Source organism: Acomys minous (genome assembly GCF_964271855.1).
Source record: "Acomys minous genome assembly, chromosome: 8".
In the NCBI taxonomy this organism is placed as follows: domain Eukaryota; kingdom Metazoa; phylum Chordata; class Mammalia; order Rodentia; family Muridae; genus Acomys; species Acomys minous.
Genome location: NC_140489.1, coordinates 32,536,198 through 32,560,807, shown reverse-complemented (window position 1 = coordinate 32,560,807; position 24,610 = coordinate 32,536,198). Strand labels below are relative to the sequence as shown.

The window sequence follows — 24,610 nt, the reverse complement described above, 5'->3', positions numbered from 1 at the left end:
AAAGAGAGTAAACATTTAGGGGCTGGAGAGATGGCTCAGAGGTTGCGAGCACTAGCTGTTCTTCCAAAAGTCCTGAGTTAAATTCCCAGCAACCACATGGTGGCTCACAACCTTCTATAATGTGATCTGGTGTCCTCTTCTGGCTTTCAGGCATACATGCAGGTGGAAAAAGAGTAAACATTTACAACTTTGATGAAATCTAATTTACCAACTTTTTCTTTATAGTTTATGCTTCCATTTTAAAATTGTGTATGCATACACATGCCAGAAGAAGGCATCTGATCCCCTGGCGTGAAGTTACAAGCATAAACTGCCTGACATGGTAGTGGGACTTGAACTCGGCAAGAACAGCAAGTACTCTGAACCAGTGAGCCATGTCTTCAGCTCTGTGCTCCTAGGGCTCTGGTTTTTTTTTTGTTGTTGTTTTTGCTTTTTTGGTTTTTTGAGACAAGGTCTCTCTGTGTAGCCTTGGCTGTCCTGGAGTCACTTTGTAGACCAGGCTGGCCTCTAACTCACAGCGATCCACCTGTCTCTGCCTCCCGAGTGCTGGGATTACAGGCGTGCGCCACCATGTCCGGCTATGTTCTGTATTTTTAAAGTCTTTGACAAGATCACAAAGACTTTTTTCCTGTTTTCTAAAAGTTTCATAAGGGGAAAAAAAAATCTCTTGTCAAAAATTTTAGCAAGGTTTTATAAAAACCTACACGCCATTTATCTCCTAATTATTCAGTTTTATTATCTCTCTGGTTCGCTCACAGTCAAACCTCCCACACTACTAAGCACTGCTGAAATTACAGCCTATTTCTGAATCTGGAAAGATTTTGTCTTTTAACAGATTTCCCCCTTCTACCGACTAAGTGGCATACCTAAATTTAGCCAAGGTTTTAGTGCCTGTGCTATCTTCAGAAAACCCCAAATCTCTGCAGCTTTGAATCTGTTTCTGAGAGCAAGTTCTAGAACCCGGAACACACCAAATCTCTGCAGCTCTGAATCTGTTTCTGAGGGCAAGTTCTAGAACCCGGAACACATCAAATCTCTGCAGCTCTGAATCTGCTTTTGAGGGCAAGTTCTAGAACTCGGAACACATATCTGGGTTCAAGGCTGGAAAAATCAACTACATACCATTTTGGTGTGAATGAGAAGATCCAGAAAATTTTCTCTCTAGTTCAAGTCACTTGCACCTGTGGGAGGCTGGAGAAAGCCATATTCCTCACCAGTTAAATTAAAATTTAGCCCTTTAGGGCTGGAGAGATGGCTCAGAGGTTAAGAGCACTGGCTGTTATTCCAAAGGTCCTGAGTTCAATTCCCAACAACCACATGGTGGCTCACGGCCATCTACAATGAGATCTGGTGCCTTCTTCTGGCCTGCTGGCTCACATGCAGGCAGGATACTGTATAAATAGTAAATAAATCAATCTTTAAAATAAAAAATTAGCCCTTTAAAGGTTAAGATAACCAGAACCAAAGCAATCCTATGTCCCTTAGCTATGTAGATTCTCTTTAAAACAAGACAGTTGTCCTGAGTTCAATTCCCAGCAAGCACGTGGTGGCTCATAACCATCTATAATGAGATCTGGTGCCCTCTTCTGGTCTGCAGATGTACATGTAGGCAGAGTACTGCATACATAATAAATAAATAAATTTTAAAACAAGACAGTTCCTTAGAGTCAATATGAAGTAAGTAGCAAATTAAAAAAAAAAAAAAAGCTGAGATGCACTCACTCCATCGGGACCGGTTTGCTAATCACTCTGAGCCCTATTCAGATCAAGTAGTTTACCGACATGAGCCATAAAAAGAAGCCTGAAAATATAGTTTTTCTTGTTTTGTATGGTGTGTGTGTGTATGTATGTGTGCCTGTGGAGGCCAGAGGCTTCCTTGGTGGCTGCCTCACTGAGCCTGAAACTCGATGATTCTGCTGGGTTGGCTATCAAGTCTTCCTACTCTCCGGACTCTGTCTGTCCTCTTGGGGATGTAATCATACACCCATGTTGCTGTATCCCGCTATTTACATGGATGCTTGTAGGTTCAATTTTTTTATCAATTATATTTTATTATGAACTTATTAAACGAGTCCACCTCCCTAACAATCCAACTTACCCAAACAATCAGAAAAGGATATTAAAGAACACTACAATGAAACCTTAAAGATATCAGTTCCTCGCATAGTCAGGATTTCAGCAGACCAGCAATTCCACCAAAGTTGCTGTTGGAACCAGGAACAGCAGCTGGAACCTCAAGCCTCCGCTGGAGTCCAAAGCCTTAAAACTTTCCCTGGAGCAGTTCTCTTTAGGAACCTCTTGAAGTGCAGGGATGAACAGCCAAAAACCAAGTCCCAACCAAAAAGCTACATACATACATACATACATTCTCAGTCTGTTCAATATTTTTCACCAAGCTCGTCCACAAAGTATTAAGTGGTACATATCCTGCCCTCTTCTCCATCCCACACTTGGAATCAAAACAAAACAGGTTTATCTCCCCTTCATCTCCCCCTTTCTATTAAATATAATTAACTATATACAATAAAAATAATTATGAGAATTATCCAGTAAAAGTCACACTTAAAAGGACCAGTCCATTTGTATTTGACAATCTTGGAGAAATTACTATCTATTTTATCCTTTTAAGTCTTATCTTAGTGTCTAGAGTTTTTTAAAAATAGTAACACTGTGGCTATTTAGTCTTTAACCCCATCAGAGACCCCCAGAAGGACATACTTAACACGAAGAAGTGCAGGCAAGAAACTTCCCAAGTATAGGCAGGACAGAGAGTTGACTGCTTGGACAGTCACAGGTTCCTCTCCGCTGTCAAGGCATTGCGTCTTCAGCCCACTGGCCCAAAACCATCTGACAGACTGCTCTGAAGCAGGAATCCTGAAGGACTGGCCCACCTGGTCTCTGTAAGGCTGGGCAGTCAATTTTTCAGTATCAGGCTTGATCATTGTAGATGGTCAGTTTGTCATCAGCAGTAGAGATAAGTACAATTTTTCAGTCCAGTAGCTATCTGCTACTATTGTTTCTTGATGCCCTCATAATTAGACTGGAGGTGCTGTCTGGAGTGGATGTGTCTCTCTGTCATAAAAGCCCTTTATTATTAAATGCCATTTTCTGTGGATCTCTGAGGTGTTTGAAGACCATCTATCTTATCCATCATCTATTTCTTTTAAAACACATATATAAGAAACTAAAGTTTATTTTATAATTAAGTAATTCAGTATCTAATAAGATTTAGAAGTAACCAACTACCAATTTCTATCTCCGACTACCATGAACAAGTTGTAACAATTAGCTTTCGTAAGACTAGAATTGTGTAATACCTTTTTAAATGAGTTGCACATGTATAATACATTAAGCAAACGTCAAACAAAATGATCTTAAGTTTTAACCAACATACAATATACAGTTTTAAGTTTGTATCAACATACATTATACAATACATAAAGCAAAAGTTGAATAGTTTTAAGTTTTCACTAATCTACAATATTAATGTAAAATATTTGAAGCTAGTAGATTCAATAATCTACTTTTTATTCTATAAATCTGTATCTTCCACCTGTAGGCTCAATTTTCTTATCAATTATATTTTATTATGAACTTATTAAACGAGCCTACCTCCCTAACAACCCAACTTACCCAAACAATCAGAAAAGGATATTAAAGAACACTACTATGAAACCTTAAAGATATCAGTTCCCGGCGGAGTCAGTAGGATTTCAGCAGACCAGCAATTCCACCAAAGTTGCTGTTGAAACCGGGAACAGCAGCTGGAACCTCAAGCCTCCTCTCGAGTCCTAAGCCTTGAAACTCCCTGGAGCAGTTCTCTTTAGGAGCCTCTTGAAGTGCAGGGATGAACAACCAAAAACCAAGTCCCAAGCAAAAAGCCCCCTCTCCTGTTTGGGCTCATGTATATATAAATATATACCCTCTCAGTCTGTTCAATGTTTTCACCAAGCTCCCACAGGAAGTAGTTCAACTTTTAAGTAGAAAAACATTCTGTTTTTTCACATCTAAGTGGTAAACATCCTGCCTTCTGGTCCATCCCACACTTGGGATCAAAACAAAAACAGGTTTATCTCCCCTTCAGATGCTGGACTCCCCTTTAGGACTCCGGTCAGGCTGGCCTTTAACTCCTGATTCTCTTGTGTCTACAACCCAAAAGATGGGACTGCAGACATTGTGCCATCATGCTTGGCAGAAAGTATTACTTTTTAATCTCAGCAAATATTACAATTATAGCAAGTAGTAACCTGTAGTAATTAAAGCTAACATACGATTTTCTAACGTACTACATTTCTCCTCAAGGCTTTTGGCTGTATTTTTGTGATACTTTTTAATAGGGCTGGGAATATGGCTTAGTGGTAGAATGCTTGCCTCTTAGTATGTATGAGACCCACAGGTGACTCTCCAATACCCAGGATGGAAAGTGAGAGATAGAACTCTACCTTGGACCTAACCTAACGTCCTCCATCACTAACTATGTCACTACTAAGAAAACTTAACTGCCGGGCATGGTGGCACATGCCTTTAATCCCAGCACAGGGGAGGCAGAGGCAGGCAGACCTCGGTGAGTTCGAGGCCAGCCTGGTCTACATACAAAGCAAGTCCCAGACAGGCAAGGCTAGCACAGAGAAACCCTGTCTCAAAAAAAAAAAAAAGAAAGAAAGAAAGAAAAAGAAAACTTTGTTTACACTGAAATCTGTCAGAACAGGGCTACATTTCAAAGAGAGAAATGGTGTATAAATAATCTTTAATAAGCTGAGCAGTGGTGGCGCACACCTTTAATCCTAGCACTTGGGAGGCAGAGGCAGGCAAATCGCTGTGAGTTCGAGGCCAGCCTGGTCTACAAAGCGAGTCGAGGACAGTCAAGGCTACACAGAGAAACCCTGTCTCAAAAAAAACAAAAACAAAAAATAAATAAAATCATAACTAGAAAGTACTGCCCAAGCAGTGTTTTCCCAAGTACATAATGACACTATATGATGCTGCTTCCGATTGAATTCCTCTAAAAAGAACTCCCTTTAAGTCCTCAGTCACTATATGGCAAGTAAACTAGTGTCCCACATACAGAAGTCAGGACAGAGAAGAAATCGTATTTCAGAAACACTATTATGTGTGCCAAAATCCTAACAGTGATGGCAAAGTGAATGGAGTTTGGGAATCACTTGCCCAAGAAGATATGCTGGAAGACACTAAGACCTCAAGCATGTGACCTTTAGAGATCGCTGACAAGGTGCTAAAGCTTCATACACGGGGCTGAAGAGGCGGCTCAGCAGCTAAGCCAAGTACCCAAGTTTAGTTCCCATGCCAAGCGGCTCACTGCCCCCTGCAACTCTACTTCATGAGGACCTGACACCTTCTTCTGGCTTTGTAGACAACAGTGTTCACAAGGAAATATCCTCCTAGTCACACATGCATGGAACTAAAATAATAATACACTTTCTTTCCTTCATTTTAACTGGGTGAGTTTTGACCCCCTTGCTCTTCCCACCTGTTCAGGGGTTTGGTCTTTTTGAGATATGGTTTCACTCTCTAACACAAGCTAACTTCCTAATCTAGCTCCCAAGGCTCATTTCAGCCTTTACTAAGACTACTGACACAAGCCACCACACCTGGTGTCCAAATACATTTCTCTTGACTTCTTCTTTCCATATTCAATCCAGAATATTAGCAGGGACCGTTTTCTGGAGCCCTGTCCAGCTTAGAAAGATTAGGTTTTTCTAAAAATTTTGGAGCTGACAATATGTCTAAAAGAACAACAAAATTTACTTTTTAGCATTTAAAAAGAAGAAGAAATTGTTAGTTCAGTGTACTGCTTCCTTTTATCCGGCTGTTTTTCTGTCTATAAAATGACTTCTTCCATGTTGATCCACAGAATGAGGGCAGGCCCCCAGTGTTCCCATCCCATGGCAGCCTTTATGCTCAGGGAACCCTGAGCCACTGGAGCTTGGCTAGAGCACGAATACTTCCAAAGCAATTCTCTGAATCTGACAAGCTGTCTCCCTCAATAAGTCTAGGAAGTTGTTATTTTATTAACTGTGCATGAAATGACAGGCAAATGGCCAGATATGCAACCCCGTGGGGGTAGAACGGCAACTGTTACACACACACTAAAGCTAAAATTCCCGCCTGTTATGGCCCATTCCTTTCAAGTTACTTTTTAAAGTAATTTTGCATTTTTTAATTATTTATTATCATGATCAGTGTGTGCACAAAGTATGCCTGTGCCATAGCATTTGCATAGAGGTCAGAGGACCATTTTTTTTTTTTAATGTGCATTGGTGTTTTGCCTGCATGTATGTCTGTATGAGGGTGTCAGATCTTGGAGTTATAGACAGTTGGGAGCTGCCATCTGGGTGTTGGGAAATGAACCTGGGTCCTTTGGAAGAGCAGTCAGTGCTCTCAACCACTGAGACATCTCTCCAGCCCCCCAGAGGACCTTTTTTTTTTTTTTTTTTTTTTTTGGATTTTCGAGACAGGGTTTCTCTGTGTAGCCTTGGCTGTCCTGGACTCACTTTGTAGACCAGGCTGTCCTCGAGCTCACAGCGATCCGCCTGCCTCTGCCTCCCGTTTTTAAGAGTTGGTTCTCTCTTCTCACTATGGCTTCCAGGGATCAAATTTAAGTTGTCAGGCTTGTGTGGCAGGCACTCACCCCAATGAACCATATTGCCGCTCTCCACTTTTTTTTTCTTTTTTAAAGGTTCCTGGGCTGGTGTGGTGGTGCATACTGGAGAGGCAGAGGCAGGCAGACCTCTGTGAGGTAAATGCCATCTGGTCTACATGAGTTCCAGGACAGCCAGAGCCACAGAGCAAGATGTTGTCTCAACACAAACCAAAAAAAAAAAATGTATTTATTTTTATTTTATGTGTATGAGTGTTTTGCACGCGCACACACGCAGACACACACCTGGTACCCTTGGAGGCCAGAAGCTGCTATTGGATCTTCTGGAACTGGCAGTTGTGAACTGTCATGTGGCTGCTTGGAACAGAACCCGGATCCTCTGTAAGAACAGCAAGTGCTCTTAACCACTGAGCCATCTTTCCAGACCCCTCCAATCTTAATTTTAAGAGAAAAAAATTATTATACAACTGAAAGGAAGAACAATCTTTTTACTGTTTGGTTAGTCGGTTGTTTTACTGGACTGGACGGGGAGCAGAGTTTCATGTAGCCCAGGTTAGCCTCAAGCTAGTTCGTTATGTAGCTGAGGATGACCTTAACATGCCTACCTCCTCCTGTTTCCATCTTCCAAATTCAGGGATTACAACCATTTGCCATCACTCTCAACTTAATATGAAGAGAAGCTCAGTACTTACCCATTCAAAACAAAATTCTTGACAATTGTGAAGCTATCGATAACAAGGTCTAAGCTAAAAAGGGCTACATAATGAGACTCTATTTTTAAAAAAATTACACACAGTTTAACTGCAATGTGGAACTCTGGATTGGGGTATGTATAGAAAAAGAAAGTAGCTAACACAGAGAAACTCCATCTCAAAAAACCAAACCAAACCAAAAAAAAAAAAAAGAAAAGAAAAGAAAGAAAAGAAAAAAGAAAAAGAAAGTAAGCTGAAACCTTTGTGATATCCAAAGCCTGTAGTTTAGTAAATGACATTCTACCAATGTTATATTCCCAGACCACATGTACCATGGCGATATAAAAAGTTAACATTAGAAAAAGCTGGATGAGCCAGGGGCGGTGGCAAATGCCTGTAATCCCAGCACTCAGGGAGGCAAAGGCAGGCAGATCTCTCTGAGTTCGAGGCTAGCCTGGTCTACTCAGAGAAATCCCGTCTCAAAACAACAACAAAAATTAAAACAACAACAAAAAAGAGATGAAAAGCAGATATGAATATTCTGTATTTCACTTCCTCAAATGGCTGTCCTGACTAAGCAATGCAAGGTTAGGCACTTTATTAAATGTTTCTACTCCTTGCTGCATCCTCTTTGACCACTTGTACTTGCTTCTTTATCAAAATGTGAAAAACTGCTTCACACTCAGGAGGTTTCAGTTGCTTTTTCTTCCAAATAGCTTTACCATTTACACCTTGCATCTGAATGTTCCAAAATGGGGAAAATAACATGGACCACGGGCTGGAGGGAAGACTCAGAGGTTAAGATCACTGCTTGCTCTTCCAGAGGTCCTGAGTTCAATTCCCAGCACCCATATGGTGGTTCACATCCCTCTATAATGAGATCCAGGGCCTCTTTTGGCCTGCAGATGTACATTCAAGCAGGACACTTGTGTACATAATAAATAAATTGATGGGCTTGGTGGTACACATTTTTAATCCCAGCACTAGGGAGGCAGAGGCAGGTGGAGCTCTGTGAGTTTGAGGTCAGCCTGGCTACAAAGAGAGTCTAGGACAGCCAAGGCTACACACAGAAACCCTGTCTCAAAAATGCCACAAGAGAAAGAAAGAAAGAAAGAAAGAAAGAAAGAAAGAAAGAAAGAAAGAAAGAAAGAAAGAAAGAAAATCTTTTTAAAAGGGAGGGGCAGATTTCTATAGAAAATTGAAATATCTGTATTAACTATTAAGAACTAGTTAATATTATTACCAGACTAAACAAGATGTATGTTACTTATTATTAAATTACTATTATCTGATCTTTGGCCAAAAAAGTACAATGAACACAAAAGGCAATTAATATCAGCATTTTAACACTAACAGGCAAACTGCAATAAAACAAATGCATTAGCTGTAAGCATACACATACATGAGCAGACACACACACACACACAGTAAACCACCTTAAAAGTTTGGAACGTTACTATTAAAAAAAAATGAAGGTTAAGCAATTTAATAACCCTTCTAAGAAAATGGCACCAAAGAATAGTAACTGAAAAGGAAACCTGTGAAATTCAATGGCTAGAACCATTTAAAAGGTAAAATGAGGGTTCAGGTTGTGGCCTAACTGGTAGAACTGCTTGCCCAGCATGAGGTTTGATCCTCAGCAGTGCACAAACTGTGTGTGGCAGTGCACACCTATGATCCTAGCACTCAGGAGGTTGAAATAGAAAATCGAGAAGCTCTAGCTGGTTGGGCATAGTGGAGCGCACCTTTAACTCCGGCCCTTTGGAAACAGAGGCAGGTGGATCTTGGAAGTTCCACACCAACCAGGTGAGTACCAGGACAGCTAGGGCTATGTAGAGATCCTGTCTCAAAACAAGCAAGCAAACAAAGAAATAAAATTCTAAGTTATCCTCGGCTAAATAGCAAGTTCAAGGCCAGCCTGCGATTATACCAGGCCTTGTCTTTTTTTTTTTTTCAAGACAGGGTTTCTCTGTGTTAGCCCTGGCTGCCCTGGACTCCTTTGTAGACCAGGCTGGCCTTGAACTCATAGCAATCCACCTGCCTCTGCCTCCCAAGTGCTAGGGTTAAAGGCGTGCGCCACTACTCCCAGCTACCCAGGCCTTGTCTTTAAAGGGGTATGTGTAAATAATACACTATAGAACTCTTTAACGTAATGAAACCTAAACTGTTATAGGGTATGTTGATTGTAGCAAATAAATATTACAGAGCAATACTTTAACCAGGACCCTTCCAGAAGGCTGAACAGGTGCAGTAATTTCTCCAAAATATTTGAATTTATGTACCTCTAGTTGGCCACTTGCCATAATATTTAGCTATTTGCAAGTAATTCTTTGACAGAGGCTGAGTTTTTTGGAGTAACTAGGATGTTGTCTGGTACAGAATGGACTCTCAATAAATGCCTTGTGGATAAATATGCAGTATTTTTTAATTACCTCTGAAGTGTCACTTAAACTAGTCCACTATCAAGATCTAGGAGAACATGCCCTATCTTGTTTTTCAAGACAGGGTCTCTCTGTGTAGCCTTGGCTGCTCTAGACTTGCTTTGTAGACCAGGGTGGCCTCGAACTCACAGTTATCCACCTGCCTCTGCCTCCCAAGGGCTGGTATTAAAGGCTGCCTTATATTATGCTTTAAAACATTTTTAAAAATTTTATACGGATGTGTTCTCTGTATCTGTCTCTGTTTCTCTCTCTCTCTCTCTCTCTCTCTCTCTCTCTCTCTCTCTCTCTCTCTGTGTGTGTGTGTGTGTGTGTGTGTGTGTGTGTGTGTATGTGTTGTGAAGGCCTGAAGATGGTATCAAATTCCCTGGAGCTACAGTTATAGGCAGCTGTGAGCTGTCAGATGTGGGTGCTGGAAACCAAATCTGGAAGCCAAATCTGAGCCACTGGCACAGCAGCCAGTGTGCTTAGCCACCAAGCCCCCTCTCCAGCCCTGCTACTTCATGTAGAGGTAGTCAAGTTAAATTAATGAGTAATGAACAACAAAGTAAATACCAGAAACAAATGTTTGTGGGGAAAGAACATATGGACCATAAAGACAAGTGTAAAACTGTAGCTTGAAACTAGAAATACTATCTCTAGATTAACTTGAAATACAAGAGGCTCTCTCGGGCTCTTCCAGCAGTCCTAACTTAAGGATGTATTTAGACTAGTTAGTAAGGAGAACAAAGTCAAAGGCAACTGAGTATTCAAACTGGACTCAGAGGTCAAAGAACATTTCTCTTCAGGACTGCCAGAAAATGCACACTGATCCTTGAACCACTGAGGAGCAAACTCATTCTTTTCCTCACAAGTGTGTAGTCAAAAGTAGTTACTCTGCTCCCATCCACCACAGCCAAAACCGTGCTACTTTCCACCTCTATCAAAGGATGCTATATAATAGCTGCGTACTTTAATCGCAGGCTTTAAGACTCTCAGATTACGACAAAATCGCAATGCAGCGAAACCGCTTTTCTAACTATGTTCTCAACCCCCATGGTGTTCCTACACTAATTTAAGCTTCCTATCAAAGTATTAACAACCAAGGAATCAGAAAGTTCTCAGAACAGAAACTGCAAACCACTTTAAAATAAGGAAGAAGAAAAAAAATCAGTTCACAGATTTCAAACTTAGAGGAAAAAGGTTTTTCTGTCAGTGCCTGAATTTAAATGCAAATTACAGTTTAGCTAGCTGCAATTTTCTCTTCAAGTGTTCTCAATCAAGTACACGTGGGTGCACACACACTTTCTCTTCTAATCAGTCTCCAAAAACTTTTTAAAATAAGTAACTGACCATGTTAACTTAAAGAGCTAAATGCCTAATCACTAACGTGTTTCAATTAAAGAGGCAGACAAATCTTCGGGAGTTCGAGGCCAGCCTAGTCTACAAAGAGAGTCCAGGACAGCCAAGGCTACACAGAAAAACCCTGTCTCAGGAAAAGGGAAAAAACAAAACAAAACAAAACAAAATCAATGGCTGCTCTACCCATGGATGCTAACTGGGCAGAGTCAACCTGTTCTGAGGAGACTAGGAACTTCCGGTGGGGGTAAAGCAGGGGGGTCCAGACAATCTCTGAAGATGTATCAATGACGAACCTATTTCAACACCAAAACCCGCAGGTATGTGACTACAACAAGATCTGAGTGTGTGTGTGTGTGTGTGTGTGTGTGTGTGTGTGTGTGTGTAAAAGAACACAGCAGGAAAGACCCCAGTTCTACCTCCAAATCAACACACAAGATGACCCCTAATAGAGACCCGAAGATTTAGTGAGTTTTCTGAGGTTTATCAATATGCTGGAGTTTCAAAATAGTAAAGCTATATCCATATGCAGGTGGTATAACATTTCAGGTTGGAAAAACGTGACACAAGATGACTTCAAACACTTAAAAGAGTTCCTTGAATGGTAAGCCTTTCTAGGGGCTGATTTTCGAGTCCCAATGGCATCCCCGTGATAGAAGTACTACAATTAACTTAGCTTTAAAGACAAAGACAGAGAGGCACCAGCTGATGGCCCCCAAATAACACAGCTAGGAAGCAACATCGAAGTGGGTTTAAACTGCAGCCAGTCAAACCCCAGAGTTCAATTACCAATGCATTGTGTTGCAGTGTTATACTGTGAACGTCTTATCTTTTCAACCCAGTAACACTAGGTCAGTGTCAATGCAATAAGAAAACCGCGGGCTTTAGAACCAAACAGACCCAAACAGACTTCTGAGTACCCAGCCCACAACTTCAAGATCAGTAAAGCAAAGGTATCTGAGGTACTGTGAAGGTCAACGTGACGAGTAAGATGAAGTTTACACAGTCTAGAAACCTCATAAGCTGCACATTAAAGTGTGTGTACATACACCTGTGCATCCATTTTCAGGAAAATTGTCCCTGTCCTTCCACAGACTTTCAAGAGATAAAAGAAATCTAAGTGGTTAAGAACACCTAGAATACAGAGCAGATACTAAAAGCAAAACACAGGAAAAAAAAAAAAAACCACCGCAGAAGTTTTCTTTCTCCTTCTTATAAATCTTCCCTCTCCTGTTAAGGACAGCACAACAGACTTCACAAGTGTCAATGGTTTCCCATCGTATTCCAGGCTTGGTAAGTAGTTGCATTTACCAGCTTATGCACCGGTTTTCTTGAGATGATCTAAAGAAGGCCGCCAGGACGGGGGTAGTTGGCTCAGTGAGTGAAGGGCTTACAGACCAAGCAAGGGGACCTGGGTTGGGATGCCTAGGACCTGGGTAGAAAACAAGCCAGGCATAGTGTGACGGGACTATTTCTAGGGCTTTCTGGGCAGTCAATCTAGCAAAAAGACGGGGGTGAAAGTTGGGGGATGTTTCCAAGATCGGAGTCTTTCTTTAAAAAAAAAAAAAAAAAGTGGATAGCAATATGAAGACACCCGTGCTCGTATACACATACATGGAAAAAGGGGGAAAGACAGACAGGCAGACAGGCAGACAGACAGACTGAGAATATGAGAGGATCGGAGCGGGGGTGGAGGGGCGCAGGCTCAAGCGCTGTTACACCCCTCTCTTCCCGAAGAACCGTCCACCCAGCCTCACTTAGTGCCATGCCGGCGAAGAAAACCAAGCAGTACCCAGAGTCTCTGGGCTGAACTATAGAGCCCCGATGCACCGGAGGATAAAGAGAATGTATTTGCAACCTATCCGGCAGCCCAGGATTCCGACCCCTCTGCCCTCGCCCCTCTTCTCTCTCGCTAGCTTTCTGCAACTCTGGTGCCTGCGGGTCGGCTGGGCTCTCTCCTCCTTGACTGGGGGCGTGAAGGGAAACGTTACCCGAGCTGGGGCTGCAGCGTGGCCAAGTCCTAGTTCTGGGGTCCGAGGAGGCAGCGGCTACATCCAGCAGAAAGCCTGCCCTCCGCCCGCTCCCCGAAAGTCTCCAGAGTCGGTCTCAGCCAGCGTTAAGAGCCGGCTCCGGAGCTTTTCCGTTTCCCAAAGTGGCTTCCGCCTCCGGGTTGGCCCTTGCCGGAAGCAGCATAAGGATGATGTAAATGCGTCGCGCTGTGAGTGATTCCGGAAGAAACGGGAGCGCGGCGTGAACATGGTGAGGAGAGTGGGAGAAGGAACTTTGTATGAGCGTTTTGGGAGTCGATCGGGAGCTCAGCCCTTGGCCAAAGATAGCCTCGGTGCTTCCCTTGTGTTTTGTTTATTCCATTCTGATCTTAGCTGGAAGGGACCTTTGTTTTAGGGAGAAGGACTGGGCGTTGTTTGGGGAAAGGAGAAGGAGCAAGAAAAATAGGAAAAGGGAATTTTAAGGGATGCGGTGTGTTTCCAGCTCTTTTAACTCTAAAATTTCCTTTTGAAGGGGAAGCAAAAGAAAACCAGGAAATATGCGACTATGAAGCGAATGCTTAGTCTCAGAGATCAGCGACTGTGAGTGGTCAGAACCAACTGTTTTCTTAAACTGATGAGAGATACAGGAGTCACGATGGGCTAAGTAGTAGAATTTGGGGTTTGTTTTGTTTTGCTTATTATGTTTTAGATCTATATTGCATGGAATTATATCCACACATTTTGGAGGGTGGGGAGGATGGTGCCACTGTTGAAAAGCCAATGAGGTCACACCATGTGAGTCTTCGATTTCCAGTTCCTGACACCCAAGTTTAAAAGGAATACTGAGAAAACTCCAGTTTTTTATTTTATTTTATTTTATAAATTGTAAGAATTCAAAGCTGGGCGTGGCGGTGCACTCCTTTAATCGCAGCATTCCACAGGCAGAGACAGGTGGATCTCTGAGTTTGAGGCTAGCCTGATCTACAGAGTAAACTTCAGGACAGCCAAGGCTACACAGAAAAACAATGTCTCTAACTCCCCCATCTCCCTCCCTCCCCCCCAAAAAAGAAGACCTAACCAGTTTTCTGACAGCAGTAAAGACTGGGTGAACTGTTAATTAGATGAAGACCACTCTTGTGTTTAAGAGTCTCAGAAGAGCAGGATGGCAGCAGCAAGCCTTTTATCCCAGTACTTGAGAGGCAGAGGAAGGTGGACCTCAGTGTTTGAGGCCAGCCTGGTCTATAGAGTGAGTCCAGGACAGCCAGGACTACACAGAGAAACCAAAAGGAGTGGTCATTGGTCTAATGACCAATAGAATTATTATTCTCAGCTTCTGATATGGATTTTTATTTTATATCTTTTTTGTTGTTGTTTTGTTTTTTGAGATGGGGTCCCTATGTGTAGCCTGGGATTAAAGGCGTGCACCACCACACCTGGCTTTATTTTATATCTTTTAGGAATGATGTCCCACTGGTAATTTATTTGTGGTTAGTCTTCATTTTATATGTGTGTTCTGTTTCAGGCCTTTATAAAGAATGTGGAGAAACTTTCCCCCAATACTGGTGATATGAGTCTTATTTATTTGGGTTTGGTTTCCGGTTTTATGTTGTTGTTTATTGGGACAGGATCTTCTATGTAGCCTTGGCTAGCCTGGAACTTGCTATGTAGAACAAACCTCAAACTCACAGAGTCTGTCTGCCTCTGCCTTTCCAGTGCTGGGAGAGCCCCCATGCACAGCTTGGGATATTCAGAAGTCTTCAGTAAATTAATATCAACCTCTTCACAGCCCCTTTTTATTGGCATATATTAATCATACATAACAATAAATTTCATTATGACATTTTTCAAACTAATATATAATGTATTCTGAACATAACCAACCCCCATTACTTTCCTGTAATTAGATTTTAATCATTGATAAGACAAATACTAAGAAATATTTAATAGTAATATAGAATTTACTCATTAATACTTTTTAGCTTATTGATCTTACTAATTTTGATATTTTTCAGGCTACTTCCTCCTATATTTACTTGCTGCCAAAGTTTATGTTGATATTAACATCACAAAGTCTAAAATTGAATTTCTTTCATGGCTTAAAAAAAAAAAAAAGAGTGGTGCATGAGGTGATAGGGATTGAACCTGGGGCTCCACACATGTTCATCCAGTGCTCTCTCTCTCTACCACGGAGTGACACCCCAACAAACTGAAACTTCAATTTTAAATACACCGTTTTTCTCTTCTACTTTTTTTTTTCAGTAAAGAAAAGGATAGATTAAAACCTAAAAAGAAAGAGAAGAAAGATCCCAGTGCGCTGAAGGAAAGAGAAGTGTGAGTATTTTAAAAAAAACTTCTTCAAGTTTTCCATTAAATCAAGAGATTCCTAAAACCATGCTAGAAGTCCAGGCTTTCCCAGAGCTGATTTGCTTGGTTATTTACAAGTAAATTTAGCACATGCACAAATGAAAGTGATACTGAAGGTTTTTGGATCCCATGGAGCAGTAAGTTTTCCATGAAGGCACAGGGAATAACTTTTTTTTTTTTTGACAGAGTTTTTCTGTGTAGCCTTAGCTGTCCTGGACTCACAGAGATCTGGCTGTCTCTGCCTCTCTGAGTGCCAGGATTACAGGCATGTGCCACCACACCCAGCAAAAAATAATCTTTTTGTTTTGCTTGTTTTGTTTTTCCATGTCAGGGTATCTCTATGTAACCCTGGCTGTCTGGAACTTAGTCTGTAGACCAGGCTAGCCTCAAACTCAGAGCTCCGCCTGCCTTTGCCTCCTGAGTGCTGGGATCAAAGGTGAGCATCACCTCGCCTAGCTTAAAAAAAATCTTTTTAAATTAATAATAATAATAATAATAATAATAATAATAATAATAATAACAACAACAACAACAACTGTTGTTCGCCACACCAAAATTAGACAAAAGAGAGAATATCATGCCAAAAATTCATACGGTTATATATTCTCAATAAAGGTCATTGTTTAAAATAAGTACATTTAACTTCATGAAAAAATCTCCCCATGTTACTGTGCAATGAATTAGGGGAAAGGACATTTATCTGTGGTGAACTTTCCCAGATGCTTCAATTTTGGTTTTATGAACATCAAATTATCAATGTCGACTTTAGTTTGTGATCTTATTTTCTTTCTCCTTTCAGCCCCCAACATCCTTCCTGCTTGTTCTTCCAGTACAACACACAGCTGGGTCCACCTTACCACATCCTCGTTGATACCAACTTCATCAACTTTTCCATTAAAGCCAAACTGGACTTAGTGCAGTCAATGATGGACTGTCTGTATGCCAAGTGTGAGTACCACACCTTCCTGTTTCTGTGACTGACATCTGCACAGAGTAATCATATTTATCCAAATACATTTTTTAAAAAGGAAAGTGAGGAACCTCATTAAATAAACCAACAGTCATTTAATTTTTAATATCCCTAGCAATAACAGTTTTCAATAAATTGGGAGCTACTGAATACTTGACTAGGAATAATTATATTTTCACAATTCAGAAAATACTGCTTTGACTGTCATTAGAGACATCAATTCTGAACCTGGGTTTTAAACCTGAGCAACAGCCGGATGGTGGTGGCACACGCCTTTAATCCCAGCACTTGGGAAGCAGAGGCCGGATCACTGTGAGTTCGAGGCCAGCCTGGTCTACAAAGCAAGTCCAGGACAGCTAAGGGTACACAGAGAAACCCTGTCTTGAAAAACCAAAAAATAAAATAAAATAAAATGTTGAACAAATGGAAATCTATATTAAGCAGGACACATTCCAATTCACGATATAAAAGCTAAATGAAACATTTTTTTCCATTTATGGTAGCAAAGCCTGAAGTTTCTTAGTGTGAGGTGGGGCAGAGCTGGAGAGCAAATCCTGCGATGGTGTGCATATGCAGCGTCATCCTCTGAGCTGTACTTCCAGTTACTCTTCCTGTCTTGCCTTTTTGCCCTGGTCTCTTTGGTTTTGTATTTTAGGTATGTGTGTGATGCTGGGTATTAGATTTGGGACATCACACCAGGCATTGTGCCTATTCCTATAATCCCAGCACTCAAGGAGGCAGAGGCAGGTGGATCTCTGTGAGTTCGAGGCCAGCCTGGTCTACAAAGCAAGTCCAGGACAGCCAAGACTACATAGAGAAACCCTGTCTCAAAAACAAAAAACAAAACAAAAACAATCAGCTGGGCATGGTAGCGCACGCCTGTAATCCCAGCGCTCAGTGAGGCAGAGGCAGGTGGATCTTTGTGAGGTCGAGGCCAGCCTGGTCTACAAAGCAAGTCCTGGGCTACACAGGGAAACCCTGTCTCGGGGACGAAAAACAAAAACAAAAAGAATCAAAGGACCTGGCTTCAGTTCCCACACCCACATAGTGGCTCACAGCCATCCTTAATCCAGTTCTGGAGGATCCGTCGCCCTCGTCCGACCTCCATGTACACATGATTGTGCATCTATGTAGGCAAAAACATTCCTACTCACTAAATAGATATTTTTAAAGGACATTAAAAAACAAATATACTGGGGCCAGCAAGGTGGCTCATCAGGTAAAAGCACTTTGCAGCAAGCCTGCTGAGTTTGAGCCCAGGAGCCCACGTATTGGAGGAGAGAACAGCCTGCTCCAGGTGTGCTCTGACCTTCACACATGCACTGCAGCACGTGGTCCCAGTCCTTCCCCCAGTAAATTAATGGGTATAAACTAATGCTTTGGAAAGACAAGGGGAAAAAACTAAAAATAAATTTAAATGAGGAAAGAATGGAGATCCTAGGTCAATGAAATCAAATAGTTATGGAGCAAGAAGGCAGTTTGTGCTTGACGAAGACTTAATTTCACAGCCATGTAAACGTAGGGCCTGCAAAGGAATAGGCAACTAGCTCCAGAGAAATCCCAGTCCCTTGAGTTGTTACACCTCACCATGAGCAGTGCTCCCTATATTTCCCACTGCTAATTAACATTAATCTAGCTCTGTCTCTGTTGGCTTGCCTCCTACTTGGTCTTGTTTTGTTCAGCATGAATGAACCCAGGACCTCCTGAATGTTAGTTAGGCAAGCCCTGTACTGCTGAGCTATGTCCCGGGCCCACATTTTTTGTTTTGAGACAGGGTCTCATGAAATTGCCCAGGATGGCCTTGAGTGCTTTCTAGTTCGGGCAGGCCCTAGACTTTCTTTCTTTCTTTGTTTTGTTTTGTTTTGTTTTGTTTTTTCAAGACAGGGTCTCTCTGTGTTAGCCTTGGCTGTCCTGGATTTGCTTTGTAGACCAGGCTGGCCTTGAACTCACAGTGATCTGCCTGCCTCTGCCTCCCAAGTGCTGGGATTAAAGGCATGCGCCACCACACCTGGCCTTTTTAAAATGTGTGGCCCAGGCTGGCCTCGAACTTGTGGTCCTCCTGCCTCTGCCTCCTTCAGCAAATCCTAAATCCTACCGGCGTGTGCCACCACTACCGACTATTTTATTTTATCTTTTTAATTTTATTATTATTATTATTATTATTATTATTATTATTATTATTATTATTATTATTATTATTATTATATGTGCATTGGTATTTCCTGCATTCATTGAACCTGGGTCCTCTGGAAGAGCAGCCAGTGCTCAGCCATGTCTTCAGCCTATCTCTTCTAGTTCTTACTGGTCGATTCAGTGGACCTAATCTTCTGTGATTGCAGAAGTCTACAGGATATTTGCAGACTGAACTAACTGTAATTCAGAAGACATCTTTATGAGTTCTGTTAGTAATTTCTGTGCTGTGTCTTGCTTGTTCCTTTCAGGTATCCCTTGTATAACTGATTGTGTAATGGCTGAAATTGAGAAATTGGGACAAAAATATCGAGTGGCACTAAGGTAGGAAGGACTTAGTCTACATTTACTGTATCTTGGCATACTGAGAACTTTTAAAACACCTCATCTCTTTGTTAACCAAAGATTTCCTGGGCAGGTAGTTTAAATTAAAATAAATTAATTTATTATGTATACAATGCTCCTACTGTATGTAGGCCGGCAGGCCAGAAGAGGGCGCCAGATCTCATCATAGGTGGCTGTGAGCCACCAAGTGGTTGCTGGGAATTGAACTCAGGACTTTGGAAGAGCAGACAGTGCTTTTAACTTCTGAGCCATCTCTCCAGGCCCTCCTCCTTTTTTAAAGCAGCTAGAAATACAGCTGAGCAGCTAAGAAAACTTGCTGCTCTCCCAGAGGACCTGAGTTCAGCTCCTTCTTCCCGCACTGGGAAACTCATAACCTCCTGTAACTCTTCCACGTTCACACTGTTCTCACACAAGAATGACGGCTGAATGGGAGGCAGAGGCAGGCAGATCTCTGCGAGTTCGAGACCAGCCTGGTCTACAGACTAAGTTCCAGAACAGCCAGAGCTGTTACATAGAGAAACCCTGCCTTGGGGGGTGGGGGGCAGGAATGGCTGCTGAAAAGGAATACTGCTTCCTGTGTAAATGTAAATCTAGAAGGTTTCAGGGAAGCCACCTCTGTCTTCTTCACTGGGTCTTGCCCACACATGCAGTTCCCTGGCCTGCGTTCTTCTGTGGTTCGCCTGGTCCTCCCACATGCATACTGTCAGTTCTCTTTGTAATCATGCAGACAGACAAACGTATTTAGCCCTTTTGGGGGGCGGATGGGGGTTTTCAAGACAGGATTTCTCTGTGTAGCCTTGGCGGTCCTGGATTCTCTTCGTAGACCAGGCTGGCCTCGAACTCACAGCGATCCACCTGCCTCTGCCTCCCGAGTGCTGGGATTGAAGGCGTGCGGCACCCTTGTGCTTGTCTTGTAGTGTATTTGTCTAAGACAACTTCCTAAACATGTTTCAGGTGGGTTTCGTTCTCATTCCTGGCTTATCTTAACTCTGTGGGTTTGAGCGCATGAATATGTGAGCCTCCTTTCCCTTTTGTAAAATGGAAATAAAAAACCCAAGAGTTTGGTGCTAAGTTAAGGAGCCCAAATGCCCTTCCTTATGAACTTGAAAAATGAGCTTCAGGGACAGGAGTGGAGGTGCCTCCCAATCCCCACATAGACCGCACAGACCGTGTTACCTTTGCTTTATTGGTTGGGCAGAGAAAGTTTTCTTTAATACACTTTTATAATCTGCAGGATCGCCAAGGATCCACGATTTGACAGGTTGCCATGCACACACAAAGGAACCTATGCCGATGACTGCTTGGTACAGAGAGTAACTCAGGTATTTAAATGTTTACTTTGTGCTTAAAAAAAAAAAAGTAAATGAATAAACAACAAAAAGCTGGAGCTGCAGAGGTGATGTTTCAGTGGTTAGGAGCACTGGCTGCTCTTGCTGAGGACCCAAGTTCAGATGCTAACACATCAAGTGATCACAATCTCCTGTGAGCCCAGTTCTGCTGGCCTGTTCTGACCTCTGCAGACACGTGCATACACATGATGCACACACATAAGCAAACAGGTACATAGATAAACAATAAATCTTTTTTTTTTTCAAGGCAGCCAGGCATTGTGGTGTGCTCCTTTTATCCCAGCACTCAGGAGGCAGAGCCAGGTGGATCTCTGAGTTTGAGGCCAGCCTCGTCTACGAATCCAGGACAGCCAAGGCTACACAGAGAAACCTGTCTCTAAAAACCAAAAAAAAAAAAAAAAGGGGGGGGCATGGGGGAGGCTGGAGAGATGGCTCAGAGGTTAAGAGCACTGAGTGCTTTTCCAGAGGTCCTGAGTTCAATTCCCAGCAACCATCTAGAATATGATCTAATGCCCTCTTCTGGCCTGCAGGCATACATGCAGGCAGAGCACTGTATACATAATAAATAATTTTTTTTTTTAAAGCACAAGCTGGATGAGATACCACTTGTCTTTAATCCCATCACTCAGAGACAGGTGAGCCTCCAAGCTTAAGTCCAACCTGGTCTCTATAACTAGTTCCAGCTACACACTGAGGCGCCTCCTCCCATAAAAGGGCAATGATTTATTATCTTCTGAATACTCAAGTTCAGTAGGGTACTAGGATGGTTGTTCATAAGCAACTTAGATAAAATAGACTAAAGAAATTGTGTTTACAGCCGGGCGGTGGTGGCACACACCTTTAATCCCAGCACTTGGGAGGCAGAGGCAGGTGGATCGCTGTGAGTTCGAGGCGAGCCTGGTCTACAAAATGAGTCCAGGATAGTCAAGGCTACACGGAGAAACCCTGTCTCAAAAAACCAAAAAAAAGAAAAAAAGAAATTGTGTTTTAACCATAACTGGAAGAGCATGTGCTAAGGAAGGAAGTGTGGCTTCAAGTCTGAGCACCTTGCCCATTGGAAGCAGACGCAAACCCATCTCTGTGAGATCAAGGCCAGCCTGGTTTACATACTGAGTTCCAGGCCAGCCAGGGCTACACAGTGAGATCCTATCTCAAACAAAAAATCCCAACATCTGCATTAACTTAGTGTGTGATTTTAGGACAGCGACTGGGTCTTTAGTCCACAGATCCCCTGTAATAGGTTTTGAGTGCATTCATGTAGCTATAATAATATATCACATGCTGCCACCCCGTGAATCTTGTTTGTCCGTTTGTTTCTTGAGACAGGGTTTCTCTGTGTAACCTTGGCTGTCCTAGACTTACTTTGTAGACGAACTGGCCTCAAACTCACAGCAATCCACCTGCCTCTGCCTCCTAAGAGCTGGGATTAAAAGCGTGTACCAGCACACCTGGCTCACCCCATGAATCTTAAATAAGGTGTCAAATCTACCCCATGCAGGATCTCCCAGGGTGCTACCTCATACTTACCCTGGATTAATTTTTTTTTTTTAATTCTTTCATTCTGAACTGCCAACCATACAGCACAAGGAGCTCTGCTGTTGACTGCTCACATAAGAGCCCTTCTCAGGCCGGAGTTGCAGCTCCGTGGGGATTGCTGCCCAGTATGCACCAGGCCCTGGGTTTGATGCCAGCCATAGCACTGGGGAGAAAGAAAGACAGAGCCTCACCTGTGCAAAGAAATGAATGAAGAGAGGAAGAGCCTGGCCTTGCTAGGGGTGACCATCTTCATTTAAGGACCACTCTGCCCTTTAGCAACTTGATCCATAGATGGGGCCACATCACAGCTGTCACCATGGTGATATATGTTCTATAAAATTCAGTGAATGCTTGTATCTGCAGTAAATGATACAAAGTAGCTCCGGTTCTGAATCATGGGGACCCTTTTCCGGGTCAGGGGCTGCCTGTTTGCACGGCTACGGAACTTGAGGGTACACCTCAGCCACAGGAGCATAGGAAGGAAGATCGTGCCCTCCAGTCTAAGGCATTACATGGAGTCTGCTGGGGCATTGTCCTAAAACTGAGAAACTGCCGTGCTAACTGTGGCAGTCCTTCCCATGGATGAGACGGAAAACAGTTTGCGGCTTATGAACACTTCTTACCTTCTTCCCCTCAAGATTCCTGAGACCACACTGAGGCCAGGTAGCTTATATCCCTTCCTCTACGTATCTCCTAGGTCTCTGCTGGTTCCTTGGAAATGAGGGACTGTGCAGTGGTTGTGTGTACATACACTCTGTGAGTCTGTGGTCAACATCCTGGGCATCTCTTTCAGCACAAGTGTTACATTGTGGCCACAGTTGACCGGGACCTCAAACGAAGAATCCGGAAGATCCCTGGAGTTCCCATCATGTACATTTCTAACCACAGGTGAGAAGTCGCTATTGGGAAGTGACTAGGGGTTCACAACTGGTCATCAGTTAAAGTGAGAGCAGGTTATAAAGTTATAGAGGGTTCCAAAGAATTTACACTCTGTAAAATTAAGTTGAAGAAATGAAACAAAAGGGCAGAATATATGGGATTTAGGAATGAAGCAAACATCAAATTGTTACAATAAGATTATTAAAAGTCCATGTATTGCTTTATACAAAGCAAAGCATTATTTTTAAGCCAACCTCGTCGTTTTGTGTAGAAATATCCATTTTGAAGACTTGGGGGACGGGGAACTTGATTACTAGAATAAAACTGGGCACGGTAGAGCACCTGTATTCCCAGCACTGGAGAAACAGTGACCAGAAATTCAAGGTCATTTTTTCTTTCTTTCTCTGAGACAGGGTTTCTCTGTGTATCCTTGGCTGTCCTGGACTCACTCTGTAGGCCAGGCTGGCCTCGAACTCACAGAAGTGTCCTTGCCTTTGCCTCCTGAGTGCTGAGATTTAAGGTGTGCACCACAGCTCCAAGCTCAAGATCATGCTTGCTGCTGGTGCATGTGAGGTCAGTTAAGTGAGAGACGGATAGAGAGAAGAGACAAAACTGTAATAAACAAAGCTGTTCTTTATCCTTCTTGGATGTTCCTGTGTCTGCCCTGTCAGAACAACAACAACAACTTCTTCTTCTTCTTCTTCTTCTTCTTCTTCTTCTTCTTCTTCTTCTTCTTCTTCTTCTTCTTCTTCTTCTTCTTCTTCTTCTAAGACTTGTTTATTTATTATGTATACAATGCTCTGCTACATGTAATGGCTGCAGGCCAGAAGAGGGCACCAGATCACATTATAGATGGTTGTGAACCACCCTGTGGTTGCTGGGAATTGAACTCAGGGCCTCTGGAAGAGCAGACAGTGCTCTTAACCACTGAGCCATCTCTCCAGCCCCCCATGAGAACGTGTATGCCCAGCTTTTCCATCTGGAGAGAGCACAGTATAATGATAAAATCACAGGCTGACTTAGGCACTCAAGTCCTAGATGGCCCTTGCTAATGCTGTGGCTTTGAAGAACAAAGGTAATATAGTAAGCATTTTGGTATAGGTAGGTCATTCATTGTCCCCACTGACTTTAAAAAGGGTTGAGAGCAAAGGGCAGGGCGACTCATGGGTTCTGCGCTGTACCTCCTCTCTAATGGTGTCTACTTCCTTCCTAATTAGATACAACATAGAGCGCATGCCAGACGACTATGGAGCCCCTCGCTTCTAACTCTCGCGCAACAAAATCGCCTGCCTTTCTTGGACCAGCTTTCTCTTTTGTCGGTTAATTAAACACATTTTTTGATGGTTTGTTGTTGTTGTTTTATGATATTTTGTCTCAAATTTTAAAATAGCTGCATCTTTTTTATTATTATTATTTTTCACCTTTAATCCCAGCACTCGAAAGGCAGAGGCAAGTGGATCTCTGTGAATTTGAGGCCAGCCTGGTCTACAAAGCGTCTAGGACAGCCAAGGCTACACAGAAATCCTGTCCCAAAAAACAAACAAACAAAAAATTATTTATTTATTTATTTATTTTTAATGTCTGTGTCTTATGTCCATGTTAGTGCAGGCACCTGTCAGGGCTAAGGGTCTTGGATCCCCTTGGCACTGAAGTCACGGGCAGTAAGATGCCTGAAGTGATGCTGAGAACTGAACCGCTGAGCCCAGCCGCATCATTATATAAATTATGCCCCACTAGGCGCTCACATAATTCAATTTACTTAGCAAACTTGAACATAGCAAAACAACATTGTGAGGGTAAAGTATCAGGGGCAAGGTGAGGACAAGTCTTTTTGCTTTTTGGTTTTGTTTTGCTTTGTTCTTTTAAAGAAGCCTAGTGTGGTGGTACATACCTTTAACCTTA

At 42.5% G+C, this 24,610-nt stretch overlaps 2 protein-coding genes across 6 annotated transcripts in view; one reads left to right on the top strand and one right to left on the bottom strand.

Annotated features, from left to right (window-relative positions):
* Positions 1 to 13,230, bottom strand: part of AREL1 (apoptosis resistant E3 ubiquitin protein ligase 1) — a 56,784-nt gene extending 43,554 nt beyond the window's left edge. For 3 of the 4 annotated variants that reach the window (XM_084791466.1, XM_084791465.1, XM_084791469.1), the window contains exon 1: positions 13,079 to 13,218. The gene's annotated coding sequence lies outside the window, so the exon portion shown is untranslated. Of the gene's footprint in view, positions 1 to 6,904; positions 6,999 to 13,078 lie in introns of all 4 variants that reach the window. The other variant, XM_084791467.1, reaches the window with a different exon arrangement.
* FCF1 (FCF1 rRNA-processing protein) lies at positions 13,227 to 24,054 on the top strand. Of its 2 annotated transcripts, none has more exons than XM_084791480.1 (8): positions 13,227 to 13,346; positions 13,608 to 13,675; positions 15,335 to 15,406; positions 16,239 to 16,387; positions 18,851 to 18,923; positions 20,179 to 20,266; positions 22,623 to 22,717; positions 23,926 to 24,054. In XM_084791480.1, exons 1-8 carry the CDS (start codon positions 13,344 to 13,346, stop codon positions 23,972 to 23,974), a joined length of 597 nt encoding a protein of 198 aa, XP_084647606.1. In that variant the 5' UTR covers positions 13,227 to 13,343; the 3' UTR covers positions 23,975 to 24,054. The 2 variants fall into 2 exon arrangements, with proteins under 2 accessions (XP_084647606.1, XP_084647605.1); XM_084791479.1 differs by having other exon boundaries at positions 13,327 to 13,428.
* The last annotated feature ends 556 nt before the right edge of the window (positions 24,055 to 24,610 follow it).